This window comes from Gymnoscopelus braueri (assembly GCF_963280865.1).
Source record: "Gymnoscopelus braueri genome assembly, chromosome: 16".
Classification (NCBI taxonomy): Eukaryota; Metazoa; Chordata; class Actinopteri; order Myctophiformes; family Myctophidae; genus Gymnoscopelus; species Gymnoscopelus braueri.
The window spans coordinates 7995216-8012879 of NC_137616.1; the positions used below are offsets into that span (position 1 = coordinate 7995216).

General features: G+C 47.9%; 2 protein-coding genes across 2 annotated transcripts; one reads left to right on the forward strand and one right to left on the reverse strand.

The window, feature by feature from the left end:
* Window positions 1-505: 505 nt before the first annotated feature.
* On the reverse strand, window positions 506-1800 carry LOC308102787 (beta-1,3-galactosyltransferase 2-like; the record flags this gene model as incomplete). The annotated part of the gene is made up of 2 exons (XM_080452644.1): window positions 506-1533; window positions 1776-1800. 2 exons carry the CDS (start codon window positions 1798-1800, stop codon window positions 506-508), a joined length of 1053 nt encoding a protein of 350 aa, XP_080308770.1.
* A 4103-nt stretch (window positions 1801-5903) lies between these two features.
* LOC308103939 (protein CEBPZOS-like) lies at window positions 5904-17661 on the forward strand. Its single transcript, XM_080454153.1, has 4 exons — window positions 5904-6024; window positions 13448-13567; window positions 16640-16684; window positions 17531-17661. The coding sequence occupies exons 2-4, from the start codon at window positions 13450-13452 to the stop codon at window positions 17611-17613; spliced, it is 246 nt and encodes an 81-aa protein (XP_080310279.1). The 5' UTR covers window positions 5904-6024; window positions 13448-13449; the 3' UTR covers window positions 17614-17661.
* The last annotated feature ends 3 nt before the right edge of the window (window positions 17662-17664 follow it).

Sequence of the window (17664 nt, forward strand, 5' to 3'; positions counted from 1 at the left end):
GCTACGTCCTACCGGGGAAACTGCCCCCTGTCAGGTGACAAGAAGGTCAGTTGGCTCTCATGCACTGAAGGAAGCATGAGCTTGGTCCTGGCCTCCCTAGGCTGTGGGGGACTGGTGTAGTGCTGGTGTAGGGCTGGTGTAGCGCCCAGGATCACTTAGGAAATTGGCACCGGGTGAAAAAAATGGGAAATCGTGGGATAAAATTTTTAGAAAAAATAAATAAATAAATATAAAGAAACAATATACAAAAAGATGCATGTTTCTGGGATGCTCTGAGAAATATAAATTCATGGTAGAAAATAGGAAAACAGCAATCTGGATCAAAAACTTTCCAGAGCAGTGTTTTTCAACCCTTTTCATATCAAGGTCCATTATTTGTATAAAAATAAAACATTTTTTTTCGCTATTATGAGCTCAACCCCACGGTATGCATCACATAACCATATGGGAAGTGGTTATTGTCCAACCCTAGCTCTGGTCCATAGCGTTAGACGAAGTTCTCCCGCTATGGACCAGAGGTAGTCCAACCAAGCGTTGGCGCAAGCTTGTCGCCCTGCATTTTGTTCCAGTACTGTAGCATCTCACTGGGATAAACCTCGTGGACTGTGACCATGTTGTTGTACTTGAATCTGGAGTAGGGCAATCCCTTGTTGTTAAACAGCCCGTTGGGCGGAGGTGTGGGCTTGATCCCTAGCTTGGCCAGGCAGACTCCTACGTACACATCCTCAAAACGCAGGAGGGGAATGCTCAGAGAAGCTCGGTACATTTTCGTCGCCATGTCTCCGGAGAACACATAACCCGGCCCATCGCAGTAGGTGGGGTACATGTAGCTTGGGTACTCTTCTGGGGGCATGTAATACTTTTGACTTTTGTATCGGATTGGCCTAGAGCCCTTGAAGATCCTGCCCGTAATGTAGTTTGTCTTGGGCTTCAGTTCAGGTCTCAGCAGCTTGTGGATGAGGTAATCGGTGTTGACAAGCACGTCACTGTCAACTTTCATAACATAGCTGGCCCGTGGGCAATGCGTGGCCACCCAATTCATCCCCATCAGTACCTTAATAGTCAGGTTGTGGTACGTATCCAAAAAATCCTGCTGAAGGATATCGTGGTGCCTCTGGCTCTCAGACTCCAGGGTCTTCTGCTGTAGGCGTCCCAGCTCACCTTCCTTCACCCCCAACAGGAACAGCCGGATGACTCCTAGGCCTGGAGCGAGGCCCTCATTGCCCCACGTCTGCCGTATGACATTCCGTGCCTCAACTTCATGAGCCTCGGTGAGTATCAGAAACACTAGGAATGGCGGTGCCTCTCCCTCTGGACATTTGTTTGACTCGTTAATGATGTAGGGGAACGGCCCGGGAGTTAGTGACTCCTGGGTGACCCCTGGGAGGCCACCTGGGTGGTCAGCTGGGTGGTCAGCTGGGTGGTCAGCTGGATGGTCAGCTGGGTGGTCAGCTGGATGGTCACCCTCTTCACTTGGCTTGTCATTACCTCTCTGCCAGCCCTCATGGACCCGAAAGACCAGAATCCCTAACCCTAACGGTGCGTTTTAACAGCGGGCGATCAGCGGGCGATCAGGATAGTATTTTCCGGAAGTGCATTATATGTCTATGAGAGCCGGCGACTACTGGCGATAGGGCGAAGTGGGCGGGGGGGCGATGAAAGATGGATTTTCTTTATCTTTTGGACGATATCGCCCGGGATCGCCCGAGAGTCGCCCGCTGTTAAAACGTACTGTCAGAACAAGAGGAGACACAGAAGTGCAGCGATGTGCTTACGTTTGTGGCGTCCCTTCCACTGCATGGCGTCTGCACTTGCACTGCAGTCACGCTGGTGAGAGATTATCTGCCCGTGAACTTCAAAGGGATGTGGCTTCACGTCTAGCAGCCTAAGCTGAGGTATGATCTGAATAAGTCTTGTATGGTAAGGAGAAAACGCTATCAAAATCCTTAAAGTGTAAAGTCCGATTCTGGCTTCTCTGAGACCGAGACGGCGGGTCTTTATATACAGTCTGCCGAGGGTGTCATGTTATCCCTGATGATGTCATGATGAGTCAGCCAATCCATATCAAGCTCCCAGGACAGAGGACAAGTGTCCTCTGGACAAGTGTCCTGCTCTGCTACTGCAAGTTTGGGCCCAAGACATGAACGAGTGAAAAGGGCTTCGACCAATGGGCTCGATCGACTCCGAGGCTTTTGCTGGTTCATATGTTGATTCGTCAGTGTGTGTCTTTGAGTTATGTTTGCATTAGTTTAGGGTCAAGTGTGGCATTGTTAGTCTAGTGTTGTGCTTGCTTATGACGTTGTCGTGTATGGTTTTGAGTTTTGAGTTCCGGCCTTTGGGTCCCGTATAACACCTCGTTCTGTGACACTACCCTGCCTCGAGAAAGGCAGGTGTATGTACGTACGTCTGCTTGATAACAGACATGTGTCAGTATGCTGTAAAAGGATTTACTCAAGAGTTGAGAGACTCTCAGATTCAAAAGAGTCACATTGAGGATTTGTGCGTGTATGTGAAACCCTGTACATTGCCAGTATGTCTAAACCATAACTGTTATCTAGAAGGACTGTTTCCATGTCTACTTGGAAGCAATCTGGGTTCCCAGATTTTTTTCCCCTTTTCCTTTGAGTGCTGATTGCTGAATCTGTCTTGAGAGATTAACTTGGAAGTGATTGAGAGCCCTCCACACATCCTGGCAAAAATGTGTTATTGTGTTATAGCCTAATGTGCTTTCTCAACTGCCCAAATAGTTTAAACTATAAAACATATATATAGATCGAATTCTTCATTGAGACTTTCACGTTTCGTTACTCATTTCTCTTTTGCAGACAAATGCTGTTTTTAACAAGCCCAAATATAAGTAGTATTAACAAGTTCACAACAGTGATTTGCAGACTTGCCACACCTATTTGCAATGTGCCAATGCACTGTAAACACACACAAAACAACATTAACAGCTTATACAAGCCTTTTGAATAGCAGAACTTATTTTATATACCATATAAGTATAGAATTCTTTTGGTATGTGAGCCGGCATCTTCTTGATCTTCATACCCAGGTGGTGGGCCCTTGAGTTACACAAGGCTGAGAACCCCTGATTTAGGGCATGCCCACGAAGCAGGCACACTAAATGATGGGGTTCCCCAGCAAAAGTAGATAATGTAGCATCAAAATCATTTTAACCACTTTATCCATTTATACGTTGGATATAAAAACAATTGCAGATGTACAAGCTCACAGCGCGTCACTTCGTGCTGCGCTGTGAGCTTGTACATCTGATATGAGGTATTTTAAAAATGTTTGGAAGATTTTGAATAGTTTTTAACTTTTTTAGACAATAAATCTTCTCTTCTGGGGGTCCCCTGGCACTATACCTTTTCAGATGGGGGTCCGCGGCCAAATACATGCCTATATCTATCTATATCTATATCTATATCTATATCTATATCTATATCTATATCTATATCTATATCTATATCTATCTATCTGTCCATCTGTCTGTCTGTCTGTCTGTATATATATGTATATGTATGTATGTATGTATGTATGTATGTGTACTGTATATATATCTCTCTAAGCGGGAGAGGTGTATTTTGAAAAGTGGCGGGCCGTCCAGTGAGGTCAGGGGTCAGAAAAGGGCCGTTTTCAGACACTAGTGTATACAATTTGGACACTGGACAGGAGACGGTGCTTAGTGCCGGCACTTCTGAGGTACGCACGCGTTCGGGGAGACCCCCTCTACACCGCCACACTCTCCGCTAAGCGGGAGAGGTGTATTTTGAAAAGTGGCGGGCCGTCCAGTGAGGTCCATTTTCAGAAAAGGGCCGTCCAGAAAAGGGCCATTTTGTCTTTTGAATAAAATGAAATTTGGTTTTAGTCATATTTTAGTCACCTGAAATGTTGTTTTTAGTCTAGTCATATTGACTTCTAAATATGGAGTTTGCCTCTCCATTGACTTCACGTATCAAATTAAATAAAATACCTTTTAAAAAGTCCTATTGATGTCACCTCCTTATGACTCCATAATAAATCAAAATTACCCATTGGCTTTTTGGAAGAGGACGCAAGACGCAAGACACTGGACAGGCGCCGGCGGACGATGCCAACACTTCTGACATACACAAGCGTGCGGGGACACCTCCCCTACAACGCCACACTCTCGGATAAGCCCGAGAGGTGTAAAAAAAAGTCAGAAAAGTGCCGTTTTCAGACAACAGGGGGTCTCCCCGAACGCGTGCGTACCTCAGAAGTGCTGGCACTAAGCACCGTCTCCTGTCCAGTGTCCAATTTGTATACACTAGTGTCTGAAAACGGCCCTTTTCTGACCCCTGACCTCACTGGACGGCCCGCCACTTTTCAAAATACACCTCTCCCGCTTAGCGGAGAGTGTGGCGGTGTAGAGGGGGTCTCCCCGAACGCGTGCGTACCTCAGAAGTACTGGCACTAAGCACCGTCTCCTGTCCAGTGTCCAATTTGTATACACTATTGTCTGAAAATGGCCCTTTTCTGACCCCTGACCTCACTGGACGGCCCGCCACTTTTCAAAATACACCTCTCCCGCTTAGCGGAGAGTGTGGCGGTGTAGAGGGGGTCTCCCCGAACGCGTGCATACCTCAGAAGTGCTGGCACCAAGAACCGTCTCCTGTCCAGTGTCCACTATTGTCTGAAAACGGCACTTTTCGGGCCTCTGACCTCACTGGACGGTCCGCCCCACTTTTTTCTACACCTGTGCCGCTTAGCGGAGAGTGTGGCGTTGTAGGGGAGGTGTCCCCGCACATGTGCGTATGTCAGAAGTGTTGGCATCGTCAGCCGGCGCCTGTCCAGTGTTCACTGTCTGAAAAAGGCACTTTCTTTTCTTACCTCTGGCCGCACTGGACGGCCTGCCACTTTTATTTTTTATTTTTTACAAATTATCTCTCAATGTTCACCAACATTCTCTACTACTGGTCTGTATCAATTTTCTATCAAGTTCAGGGGCGCTCAGTTATGGAACAGTTCTCACACACACACACACACACACACACACACACACACACGCAATTTTTCTGAATACATTCTTATTTGTATTGTATTTTAGTTTTTAAATAGGTGAGATCAACTTTATAAACCCCCCTTGCTTTATTTTTTAAATCTCACCTGCACTATCTACTATTATTATTTGTAGCATATTTTGTTGTTGCTTTTATCACTGTTTACTTGCTTCTGCAATAAACAATATTATATCATGATAATTTTCCTAGAGTGACCTGGCCTAGAGGCAGCATTATTACAATAATGGACAAACAATACAAAAACAATACTGTATGTAATTATGTAATATCCAGTTAAAGTGCAAAACAGTGCAAAACAGGATCAGAAACTGTGCTAAGTGCACATTTAATGGGGATCAATAGCCAGTTTAAATCAGGAACAACCTAGCACTTGGAAGTGAGCTAGTATAAGCCATTTAAAAAGACATACATCATAAATATATTTTTAAAATACATTTGTGTCTTTAAAAAGAAAATTGACACTTAGAAGTGTTCTAGTATGCGCCATTTAAAAGACATACATCATAAATGTATTTTTAAAATAGATTTGTGTCTTTTAAAAAACATTACAAATTCGTAATTTTATTTTGAAGGCAACCGGAAACCTTATTGTTGCATGGGGTTCTCATCTTAAACAAGCTTAGTGCTTAATGAGGGTTTCCAGTTTAGTAGACCTTGTATTGTGAATTTGTACTTCCATGTACTGTTATGTACTGTCATGTACTATTCTCATGTCTTTCTAAATAAACTACATCAATCAAAGCTCAAAAACCGGATGTCCTATCGTTGCTCACGGAACGGAGCTTCCCTTTGTACAGTCTATGGCGTGACCAAAGGTGTGACCCTGCCGAGCATCCGTACTGCGGAAGTACTACTACTCACTGTAAAACACACCAATGATGCAGGCGCTGTGTTAGGTTCCAAACAACAGAACGTTTCTCTATAAAAATTATATTTGTTCGTTGTTTTGTTGCGTTTGTTGTGAACTGAACGGAAGGTAGGCTTGTGTGTTTGTTTTTACACCTTAAACGTTTAAAGGACACGTTGTTGTGTTTGTGCAACTGTTTGTTCTTGTAAGCTCACATAATATAGTGACCTTGTATTATAGAAGCATTCTGACATCATGCATTCTGACATTATGCATTCTGACATTATGCATTCTGACATTATCTTTAGTGATTTTAATTTGCAATCTGCAATCATTAAAAAATATATATATATTATGATGATATGATAATAATAAAAATAACAATAATGATAATAATACTACATTATAATGATAATAATACGAAATGTATACACTGAGCGAGAAAACATTGTTGCACACACATTAAGTTTATCATCTGGCCCCCCCCCCCTCCAAAAAATAATTTGGGGTCCCAACACCCAGTTTGGGAACCACTGGTTTGGACTGCTTTCCATGATGCCCCTCGTTTTTTTTTTTTTAACCTTCTTTCTTGTTTATTGGTGTTTTCTAATGTTGTTTTAATTCTCTTGAGTTAATGTTGTTTACTGTCTGTTACACATTTTACATGCTGTTTTATTATGATGTACACACACAGCTCTTTTATACCAGTGGTTTTACCACGGTTCTCCGTTTACTACTCACTATGGGATATCAGCGCCCTCAGGCGATGAGACAGAGCAACACACACGCTCCCGGTGCCAATACTGATTGGCTAAGGGTATGTCACGAGTCCGGAAGACCCGGGAGTATAAAGCTCCCTCGTGACGTAGGCTCTTCCTCTTTTCTCCACTCTGCAAGCGAATGCGCAGAAATTCACACACAACAAAGCAAGAAATTTTCAACTTTAACCCAACGCGGGAATACGGAGTATATCCCCACGGGAAAATCCTTGCAAATAAGTTTTCTCCCGGAACTTATTATTAAGTATTTATTTATTTACCTATCCTCTCAGTTTTCCTTATTTCTTGGTCTGTTCTGGAAAAGCCGGTTAGCTGAAAAAGCCGGTTAGCTGCTAACACCGGTTAGCAGCTACTAGCTCATTCATTCATTCAGTGGCTAGGCTAATACTAGCAGCTACTAGGCTACGCTACTGGCTAGTGGCTAGGCTTTAGCCTGTTGTTTTCCCAGACCGAGGACCAAGATGGAACCACCGAGGAGTTGCGGGGTCGCGGAATGCGACCCCCTCATCGCCGCAGACGACCCCCACCGCGTCTTCTTCCACTGCTTGGGGGTCGATCACGCGTTCTGCGCCAGGACCCACCCGGGTGAGACAGATGCGTGCCCTAACTGCACGAGGTTAACCGTTTCTCAACTTGACGCTCGGCTCGTCAGGGCTAGGACCCTGGTCGGCTGGACTAGACGAGATAACGGTGAGACCTCCATCGCCACCGGACCGGGGACCCCAGTCGGGCAGCACGAGCGGCCCCCCGGCTCATGGGACCCCCACCGGTGCCGATGCCAAGACTAGAGCGTCAAGCGTCCACGACGCTGACGCCACCTCCCGCCGCTGCTGCTGCGATGGGGGCTTGTCCCCACCGCAGCATGCTAGCAGCGGCCCTCCCTCCCCCCTGCCAGCGAGGAGTCGATGGCTCTTCACGATGACGACATGGCGGAGGACGGGGAAGATTTCCTGGAGCTCCCGTCGTACCAGGACACCCAGGAGGTGTCCACGACGAGCCCCGGACGGGGAGAACCTCCCGCAGCCACCGAGGAAGAGATCCTCGAACCTGTGGCGGCTGGTTTCAACGAATGGCTAGCCTCACTAAGCAACAGGTTGTTAGCAGCGCTGTTCTAGCTTAGCTTGCTAGGACAACACCAGCTCGTTAGCCTCTTCAGAGCCGGCGTCTGTACCACGAAAAACGAGGCTACAATCGGGTGCTTTGAGACGCATAAAGGGTTTTCATAAGAGTATGTTGAACTGTTTATGCTGTTTCCACTGTTCTGTGTTTTATTCTGTTCCATTAAAATTTCCCAAAATACACAAGCACACTATCCAGCCCCGGTCAGGAGGTCACGACGCTAGGGGTCCCTGGGGGTCCCCGGGCGTCGATGCCCTCCTCTATAAGCCCATTGTGCCTATCAGGCCTGCCTTCACAGCATGATAGACAATAATGGGATACTTCTCTGCCTGTTTTCGACAACTGTCGGGGTGCATCGATGCATAGGGATCACTAGGTGGTCCCCGTGTTGATAACCACCCCTTATAAGCCCAAAGCGCTTGGAAAGTCCCTTGGTGACTTTCCAAACGCTGCTGGGATGAATACTGTGCATGATATGAACAAGACAAAGGTAATAAACCCATTGCTAATTCTATATGCCAGTGTACATGGGTCACGCCAAAAATTTTCCAATTCTACCATCCATCCGGCAGAGGGCGCCAGAGGCCCACTGTGGGAAGGAAGGTTTGCAAGATGGCGGCGCGGGTCGAAGGTCACCCCAATATTTACAACCTGCCAAGCACCGTGTCACGCCAGCCTCTGGAGGGCGACAGAGTGCTTCCTTCGGTGGAGGTGGCTCCGTCGCTTCCTTTAGCCAGGCCAAGAAGCCTAGACAAGATGGCGACGGACTTTGTAAACACAAGGGAGCAGCGTGGAATGCTTCCGTACTCAGTCACGTGACCCCCACGCTTGCACGGGCCCCGTGGGTTAGGTGTCGACGTCACCTGTTTCCATGGAAACGGATGTCAACGTCGCTTCACTCTTGGTGAGTTAGCCGTGACTATTACTAGCTATGGTATGCTAGGTTGGCATAGCCTCCAGTCAGGATGCTGTTGTTTTCACTTAGTGGCTGACTAGCCTCACTAACATCGACACAGTTAAAGAGCAGTGTTGTTTTGGTGCAGTGCTTAGACAGTCCCCTAAAACAACACGTGGTGGCCATAGCTCTCCTTCGTTCTTGGTTAGCCAAACAACTACAGGTAGCAGCTAAAGGCTAAAGGCGACCTGTAGCTAGGCTAGACTAGACCAGGCTAAGCTTACAGGCTAAGCTAGTTAGCCCTTTGTCTACACTACCACGATGGAGGCTCAGGTTCACTGGGTGCCTTGAGACAATTAAACATAAAGGGTTTTCATAAGAGTATGTTAAACTGTTTATGTTGTTTTACACTGTCTTTGTGCTTTATTTTGTTGCATTAAAAATGTACTAAAATACACAAGCACATTATCCAGCCCCGGCCAGGAGGTCACGACGCTAGGGGTCCCAGGGGGTCCCTGGGCGTCGAAGGCCTCCTCTATGAGCCCATAGAGTCAGGCTGATGTTGTTTCACTTAGCGGCTGACTAGCCTCACTAACATCGACACAGTTAAAGAGCAGTGTTGTTTTGGTGCAGCGCTTAGCCAGTCCCCTAAAACAACGCTGCGGTGGGCATAGTTCTCCTTCGTTCTTGGTTAGCCAAACAGCTACAGGTAGCAGCTAAAGGCTAAAAGCGACCTGTAGCTAGGCTAGACTAGACCAGGCTAAGCTTACAAACTAAGCTAGTTAGCCCTTTGTCTACACTACCACGATGGAGGCTCAGGTTCATTGAGTGCTTTGAGACACACATAAAGGGTTTTCATAAGAGTATGTTAAACTTTTTATGTTGTTTTACACTGTCTCTGTGCTTTATTTTGTTCCATTAAAAATGTCTTAAAATACACAAGCACGTAATCCGGCCCCGGTCAGGAGGTCACGACGCTAGGGGTCCCAGGGGGTCCCTGGGCGTCGATGGCCTCCTCTATGAGCCTTTTTTGCCTGACAGGCCTGTTTCACAGCATGGCAGACACTAACGGTCTCTAATGAACGCCACAGTACGAGTCCGCTGGACCACGTGGCGACGTCATCGGTCCCCGTGGAAATGTGCACGTTGCCCACGGGACTGATAACAGCAGCGCCCCCTCCCGACTCGCTCGCTCGGTGAGCAGCTTTTGGGAGGGTTGCAATCCGAATCTGTTTTTATCCCAGTACATCAGCGTTGCACTGTGTTTACTGGTTAAGCTCAGTACGGCAGTGACACACTGTGGTTGTACTGGCCAGGCTCCCCTGAACAACAACAACACATTGTGGTTGAACTGGTGTGTTTTCCACATGCCTTGTGTTACTTCCTATGTCAGACGAGTGTGTCTCTCTCATGCGGAAGATAAAAGCAGCCACGGCTCTAAGAGAGAAGGTTCTCTCTCTCTCTCTTGAGCATGAGCGTTACCAGAGAAATATCTACGAATCAGAACCGACTGGGTTTCTGTTCAAAGCTTTTTCTGGTGAGAAAAAGGGGGGGGGGCGTACGGCCCTTTCTGAATCTGAAGGGCCTCAACAAGTATCCATTTCTTGGTTGACGACCGTAAAAGCTGTTGCAAAACGGTACATCAGGGGCACTGATGGGCGGGCATCAACCTCTAGGTTGCTTGCCTCACGTTCCAGTCTGGCCTCCACACAGAGAATTCCTGCACTTCGGCTACAAAGGGGAGTGTACGAGTACACGGTTTTTCCCTTTGGTATGTCATTGAGCCTGCGAGTGCTCGTGCAGTGTACCAATGCGGCCATAGCTCCACTGCGGCGACAGGGGATCGGTCTGTCGACTTAACTTCGACGACTGGTTAATTGCTGGCTCAGAGGAGGAGGTGGCACGGCACACGGCCGTGGCCCTCTCCCACCTGACGTCGCTATGTTCACAATCAACGTCCAGAAGAGCGTTCTGGTTCCATCTCAGCGGACCACCTTCTGGGGGATCTCGCTGGACTCGAACACGCTCAGAACGCGGCTGTCCAAGGGCAGGTTAGACAGCGTCTTAGCTTGTGGTCTTTTCGCGTAGGGCGTCAAGTCACTTACAAACTAAGCATGCAGGCGGTGAGTCTCATGGCTTCAGTCATTCACCTAATCCGCTTGGGCAGGTTCTACATGAGACCTGTATAGAGGTGGCAGCGGGCTCTTCGGATCCCACTCACCTCAGGCTTTCAGCAAGTGGTGGTGTTTCCAGGGTGTCGTGGAGACACTCGGATCGTGGTCGCAGGTGGCTTTTCTGTCCCAGGGGGTCAGTATAGGCGCTGTGATATCACAGAAGGTCATCACCACGGACGCCAGCCTCACGGGGTTTTTCCTCGCTCTCAAACAGTTCGGTGCTCGGTTTCCGGGTTGTTCTGTCTCAATCAGAACATACAACACCGCGACCATGTGCTATGTCAACAAGCAGGAAGGTTTGGCCTCCCTGGTGTTGGACGGATTGGCGTGCGAGATGGCGCTGTGATGCGACTCACGTCTCGCGTCCATTCAGGCGTTCCAGGTGCCGAGCCTCCTGAACGAACTGCTTTATGCTTTCCCACCAATAGAGCTGATCCTCCCCATGTGGGGGAGGGTCAGGCTCCGAGGGTTGTTGATGTTGCTGGTGGCCCCAGCATGGGACACGTAGAGGTCAGGAGATAAGCTCCTCTCCTTCACGACGTGCCTTGGGCCCTCCTTGTCGGCAGGGACTTGCTGCGGCAGGGAGGGGGGACGCCCTCAGGACCTAGACCTATGGGTCTGGCCCATGAGAGGGTGAATTTGAGCTCGTGTGGCCTTCCCCCTGACGTGATGGCTACCATCCAGGGCGCAAGGGCCGTGTCCACGAGGAATGCTTACGAGGTCAGATGGGGGTTGGAACAGTCACCAGTGGTGGTGGCTTTCCAGGCCTCGATGTGTAGCATTCTTACTTTCTGCAGGGAAGGCTAAATCAGGGTTTATCCTTCTCGACGGTGAAAGTGTATTTGGCTGCCATTTCGGCTTGCCACCTAGGTTTCGACGATGGCAAGACGGTGGGTCAGCATAACTTCGTGCGCCGATTTATGAACGGCGCCAGAAGGGCTAGACCGGTCAACAGGCCACTGTTCCCAGTCTGGGAGTTGACGGTGGTGCTGGAGGCACTGTGCCGTCACCCGTTCGAGCCTTTTGAGTCTATGGACCTGAAGGTCATTAGTCTAAAAAATTTCTGAACAACGACAGGAAGGTTTTGCTTAAACCAAACCTGGCGTTCGTTACAAAGACCGGGGTGGTGGCCCCAGATCCGGTTGAATTGGTGGCTTTTCATCCGCCTCCCTTCGCTTCGGCGGAGGACAGGCGGTTACATTGCCTCTGCCCGGTGAGAGCTTGAAGCTCTATTGCCAGAGGACGGCGGCCAGTCGCTCATCGACACAACTCTTTGTCTCTTTTGGCGTGGGGGTTCAGAGGAAGGCGGTCACCAAAGCGACGCTTTCTAGATGGATCCGTGATGCCATTAAGCTGGCTTATGTGAGTAGTGGTGTCCCTGTCCCGGGGGGTCTGAGGGCCCACTCTACTAGAGGCATGGCTACGTCCTGGGCTCTCTACAAGGGAGCTTCGATCCAGGAGATTTGTGCGGCTGCAAATTGGTCGTCGCCGTCGACTTTTGCGGCCTTTTACAGTCTGGACGTGGCGGCGCCATCAATGGCGCACGCTGTCCTGGGTGTGGCTGCTGCCTCCAGGTCAGTGGAGGATAGGGAGTAGGCTTGGGGCCTTTTCTCCATATCTTCCGACTTCCTCTTTAGGTTTCCTTGGGACCAGCAGGGCTGTGTCTTGGGGATAGGGCCCTGCTCCTCATTATTATGAGGCGGACTGTGTCTGCCTGTTAGTAAATAGGGCAGACTCTAGAGTCTGTCAGGGCCTACTCTTGTTATCTATCCCGCACCCCAGCCCGGTGGGCTGGGGGGGCGCCCAGGGGCCGTGAGGTCGTGGACCTATGGCCTGGGGGTCTTAGGTCACGTCCGGGGGGGACGTGACCTAGGAGCTGAGGGGCGTGCGGGGTTGTCAGGGTTGTGTGGCTCATTACCTCAAGGGGGGTTTATGAATCCCATAGTGAGTAGTAAACGGAGAACCGTGGTAAAACTAGAGGTTACGAATGTAACCCCGGTTTTAGTAGGTTCGGAGTTTACTACTCACCAGACACCCCTTTCTGTGCGCATTTGGCATGCAGAGAGGAGAATGTTAAGAGGAAGAGCCTACGTCACGAGGGAGCTTTATACTCCCGGGTCTTCCGGACTCGTGACATACCCTTAGCCAATCAGTATTGGCACCGGGAGCGTGTGTGTTGCTCTGTCTCATCGCCTGAGGGCGCTGATATCCCATAGTGAGTAGTAAACTCCGAACCTACTAAAACCGGGGTTACATTCGTAACCTCTAGTTCTCAAACTTTTTCTTGTCAAGGACCCCCAAATTGATATGCATTTGGCCGCGGACCCTCATCTGAAAATATTTGGTGCCAGGGACCCCCCATACAAGATTTGTGTTAAAATGTTTTAAAGATATTCCAAATGTTAAACATTTTTGCTTGAATATTTTTGAAAATAGCGGATTTACAAGCTCACATGCAAAATTAACTCATTTTGCTGGGTACCCCCTGGTACCCCCCCCCAACCCTACTTTGAGAACCAATGCTTTATACACACATTTGACATGTGTTTGATGTGTGTGTGTGTGTGTGTGTGTGTGTGCTCCAGAGATGCCTCCCAAACCACTGGAGCCCTTGGCCAAGAAGCTGTTTAAAGGAGTGATCGTTGTGGAGCTGCTGGGGGTGTTTGGAGCGTACGGTCTGTTCCACATGATGAACACCAGTCAAGGTAGAAAAATAGGCTATATATATTGGAAAGAAATTGGGCCTCTTCCTTACTTCCTTCACATGTATTACCAATGAAGGCTCTGTTCCATTTATTGTGGCACAGTGGTTCTTAAACGTTTTAATTTCAAGGACCACCATAACCCAATGGACCCTTACGGGGTCCATTGGGTTCCATTTGTACACTCTCAGAGTTACAGACCCATAATGGGCCATTTGAAACCCCCTCAAGGACACTTTGAGATCCACTGGTGTAGCAGAGTGTTTCCAGTGAGCCAACATGCACTATATCAACACCCTGACTCTGTTTGACCAGAATGGAACAGAGCCTTAATTAGTATCATTGTTAAGACCTGTGAAGGAAGTAAGGAAGGAAGAGCCCCAATTTCTTTCCAATATGGCTATTGTGCATAGAGCCTGCCCTATATTAACATGTTTACTAGGAAGCAATAATTAGAGATTGGGATTCCAACATTTTTGGAACCGTTTTCCCGGAACCAGTTTTTAATCACACTTGTCAGAGCTGGTTATGTGGGACTTTACGTCGTCCGCTATACCATTTGGTTCTCAAAGTGGGGTCTGGGGGCGGTACCAGTGGGGTCCCCCAGCCAAACTAGTTAATATAGCGTCACAATCATTTTAACCACTTTAACTATTATTTTATTCTTTAGCTATTCAAAAATTGCAGATCTACAAGCTCACGGTACTGCGCTATGAGCTTGTAGATCTGCTATTTTTGAGAAATCGTGAAAATGTGTGCAAAAATGTAGATTTTTTTAAAGCGAACATTTGTAACTCAAATCTTTGCTTCTGGGGGGAGGGGTTCCCTGGAACAATATTTTTGAGATGGGGGTCCGCGGCCAAATACATATTTTGGGGCTTGGAAAAGTTTGAGAACCACTTCTCAAACTTAATTTCAACGGGACCATTTGGTTCCATTTGTAGACTCCTGTAAGGGTCCATTAGGAAGGAACCCCCTCAGGGACCCCCACAGGGTGAGGATCTACCTCACTTTGAGAACCACTACAATAATACCGTATGTATATGTCACAGGGTGTTTGGAGAGCCAGGGTGATTGAAGACAGAGCGCTTGTTTTTAGGCACGGGGCTTCGGGGCGATGCGGGGCTTTTCGAGACAGGGTTTATTAGCGAGGCTCGCGAGGAGGAGGAGGAGAAGGAGGACGCGGCACTGCGAGGCGGGGGTTTATTACGTGAGGCGAGGAGGAGCTCCTCCTCGCGAAATAAACCGTCCTCCTTCTGAGAAGGAGGACGGTTTATTTCGCGAGGAGGAGTTCCTCCTCGCGAAATAAACCGTCCTCCTCCTCCGAGGAGGAGAAGGAGAACGCGGAGAGGCGGGGCTTTGATGTGCCGACGGGGACCTGTCTTTTGTTGTTCCCCCCCACATAGCAACCAGGAAGCTACGCTAGGGGAACGCTGAACACGCGTGCACACGCACGCGCTTGTCCACGACGGAGGCGCGCCGACAAGTGGAGCTTGAGGCCGAGGAAGCGCGCCCTCGCGCCTCCAGGCGCGAGTGCCCGCGCTGACCCGGCCGATGCTCCACTTGTCGACTCAGCGCCGTTTGAGTTGTAAACCGATAGGGACAGAATAGTTCTTTTCATGGATCACTGTGTGTGTGTGTGTGTGTGTGTGTGTGTGTGTGTGTGTGTGTGTGTGTGTGTGTGTGTGTGTGTGTGTGTGTGTGTGTGTGTGTGTGTGTGTGTGTGTGTGTGTGTGTGTGTGTGTCAGGGAGAAACTAAAACAAAAGCCAGCAGAACACAATAAAAGTATCTTAACAGTCCATTGAAAGCATGAGCGTGTGCGCGTGTGCGTGCGCGCGTGTGTGTGACTGTGTGTGTGTGTGGTCGCGGCCATATATGCTTGTGCACAAGCCTGGCGTGTGGCTCCCTCTAGTGTTCCTTCTACACAATTGCTGGGTGGGTGGTAAAAACAAGCGAGCCTTCTTCAATCACCCTGGTTCTCCATAGCCTGGTAAACCCTCCCTCCGGAAATCTCAATTCCATTTCATTTCAGGAGTGAGTCTGGCCTGATCCGCCTGTCTGCAATATTGGCTGTGCTGGAGTTGGGCGGGAGTAATACCGTTGACTGACAACCCCTTCAGCCAATGATAATTTTTCCCCTTCAGCCAATCAGCAGTTCACCAGTCTTAATGTGACGCGACGGGACTTTTGAGACAGCCATACCCAAAATGGGTTGCCTTTTTCGGGTACAATGGTGTCACTGCCCGCCCCTACCGGTTCTCTAATTATTTTTTTTTAAATAGGCTTTGTCATGATTAATTGACCACATATATGAAGTTAAACAACTAAATTCTATCCAAACGATATCTTATAAGTAAATTCCGTGCCTCAAAATAGAAGTTAGAGAGCTTTTTGAAGTAAAAAAATAGCGGAGAATTGGCCGCACAAGAAAAAGATGGCTGCCGTTCGTGTTTTGGGCTCACTCGAACTCGCCACCTGATTGGCCAACGTAAGCTGTCAATCACAGAACAATGAGCGACGACGCTGATAGGCGCGGCCGTTTGGCATACACAGCCAATATTGCAGAGAGGCGGTTCATGCCAGACTCACTCCAGGAATCAAATAGAATTGAGATTTCCGGAGGGAGGGTTTACCAGGCTAGGTTCTCCATTCACCCTGTAACATATACAATACTCTATGATTGAACTCTAAGGGAATCATTAAAGGGATAGTTTACCTCAATTAGTCACCCCATGGAGACTTGAATACTTGGATATTTTTTTGTTTTTGTCTCATTCCTAAGCCAATAATTTGATGACCAGTGGACCGGTAGGCAGCGGTTCCGGTAGGAGACACAGGAGACTTTGTGTCTCCTACCGGAACCGCTGCCGATCGTCAAATTATTGGCTTAGGAATGCGACAAAAACAAAAAAATATCCATGAATTCAAGTCTCCATGGGGTGACTAATCGATAGAAAAAAAATCATTTTGGGGGTGAACTATCCCTTTAAGGAACCGGAATCGTTAATTTTAATAGACCTCAATTGACAACATATACTGTACACTGAGAGCTCCCACTGTCTCCTCTGCCACAGATTTCAGAAGCACCATGAACAGAAGGTTCCCATCCATTCTAGAAGGTATGAAACATGCATGCGGTTCTCCCCCTAATGTCCTTTGTGTTATGTAGAGGTGCAACAATTAATCAAACTAATCAGTTTAATCGATTATGAAAGAGCAAAAAGCTTAAAGGGATAGTTCACCCCCAAAGTGACTTTTTTTATTGGCTTAGGAATGCGACAAAGAAAAGTTCAGAAATAGTGAAAATAAAAGATTTAAGTTTTGAGGGCAAATAATAGAACATCATTTCCTTTTTACTTAGAACCTGCTGATTTAAAGCTGCACTATGTACTTAACGTTCCTACAAGGGGATTCAAACCCTGGTCCCACTGCTTAAGTGCTGACACAGTGACATTTGTACCACTGAGCCAATAGAGCACATCCGTTTACTCTGGGGAGAAATTGGATGTTGACCTCCCGGCAGTACCACCTGTCAACCAGTAGAGGTCCCACCAGACTTGCAGGATCTGAGACCAAATACAATCACAGCAGTGGTGTTAGTTATATTGAATTAACATACTCTACCATACAGATTGATCAAAATAACATTTTATTCAGACAAAAAGGGTGTAGCTTTAAGTACAGTTTTAAAGTATCCATTATTAATGACGGAACATACACTTTTAATACACGCTCGTATCAATGTACTGTTGGCTTAACTATTTTAACCCTATACAATTTGTTGTACAATGAATAGCGAAAATTGCCGATCTACAAGCTCACAACGCGTCGCGAGCTTGTAGATCTGCCATTTTCAAAAGAAAAATAGAAAAAGATGGTTTGGCTATAAACATGCACAAAATAGGGATGCCAATTCTCTTGTGTCACAGAAAATGTCCCCTAACAGTCCACTGTCTCTCCTCCAGGGTACTACAAGTCCAACGAGTGGGCAGGGGTCTTCGGGGTCCGGGAGAGAGACCACGAGACGTGGGCCGCCAAAACGGACTGAAGACAACCGACAACAACAAAACACAACTCAAAACGTGTGAAAGTCTCCCCG